Genomic DNA, 872 nt, shown 5'->3' on the forward strand with positions numbered 1-872 from the left:
AAAGATATGCCAATCTCAGGACTTCAGTTTTGTGTAGTATAATTGAAGTTTTATAAGTAGGTTCAGGAACAAAGACCACACCCTGCAATCATCTAATTTCTGCTCAAAAATACTTAAGCACACCTTATCGTTCACTCCCTCCTTGACTCATTTTTCACATGATCGGCGTCAGACAGGAAATACAAAAAGGAATACCTCCAACCACGGAGAACGAGCTCATCCTCAACCCTTCAGACAGCGACATGTTTGAAGATGAATGACAAACTCACGAAAATCCGAGCCTTCATCGACAACTCCAACACCATCGGGCCTTTGCCCCCGAACAGGTCCAGGGAAGTCTTCGGCGTCCCGGGTGGACAGTCACTCGCCCGAGGATCACCCTCTCTCAGCGAAACACACCCTTCCAACGCACCGATAACAAAACGAAACTTCTCCAACTTTCCACGCACTTCCAGGAAAGCACCACTCTTCCTCGCCAAGCTTCACCGCCGCTTCCGGGTTCCTGGCGTCGTGTCTATGCTATGGACGCTATGGCGCGTCCCACCCAGGTGGTATCAAACCTAGTACAAAACAGAATATAGAATAATATATATAATATAAAATACATATAACAGCTAAAGACGTACACGTAGGCTACATACACACTCATGACACATCCAATGAAAGATTAAAACAAATTGCACACTTCCCAGGCCTCAGCGTACAGATCTATTTAAAATTTTGATGGAGGTGGGTACTAGTATTTAAAACGGTTCAATTTGCATTTTGGGATTCTGTACCTTCTACCAGAAGGCAAGAGCTCGTATTCCGTTTGAAGGATGTGGGACGGGTCCAACAATACCCTCCGCGCCTGCCTGAGTACAGACTGCTCA

General features: G+C 45.9%; 1 protein-coding gene across 1 annotated transcript in view; it reads left to right on the forward strand.

Annotated features, from left to right (window-relative positions):
* Window positions 1-252: 252 nt before the first annotated feature.
* Window positions 253-872, forward strand: part of LOC118333501 (5-hydroxytryptamine receptor 3A-like) — an 8,536-nt gene continuing 7,916 nt past the window's right edge. Inside the window, exons 1-2 of the mRNA XM_035669178.1 lie at window positions 253-352; window positions 456-563. Coding sequence (XP_035525071.1) covers window positions 253-352; window positions 456-563 — 208 coding nt within the window. The remainder of the gene's footprint in view (window positions 353-455; window positions 564-872) is intronic.

This window comes from Morone saxatilis, unplaced genomic scaffold, assembly GCF_004916995.1.
Source record: "Morone saxatilis isolate NCDOM2014 unplaced genomic scaffold, NCSU_SB_2.0 Contig1, whole genome shotgun sequence".
NCBI lineage: Eukaryota > Metazoa > Chordata > Actinopteri > Moronidae > Morone > Morone saxatilis.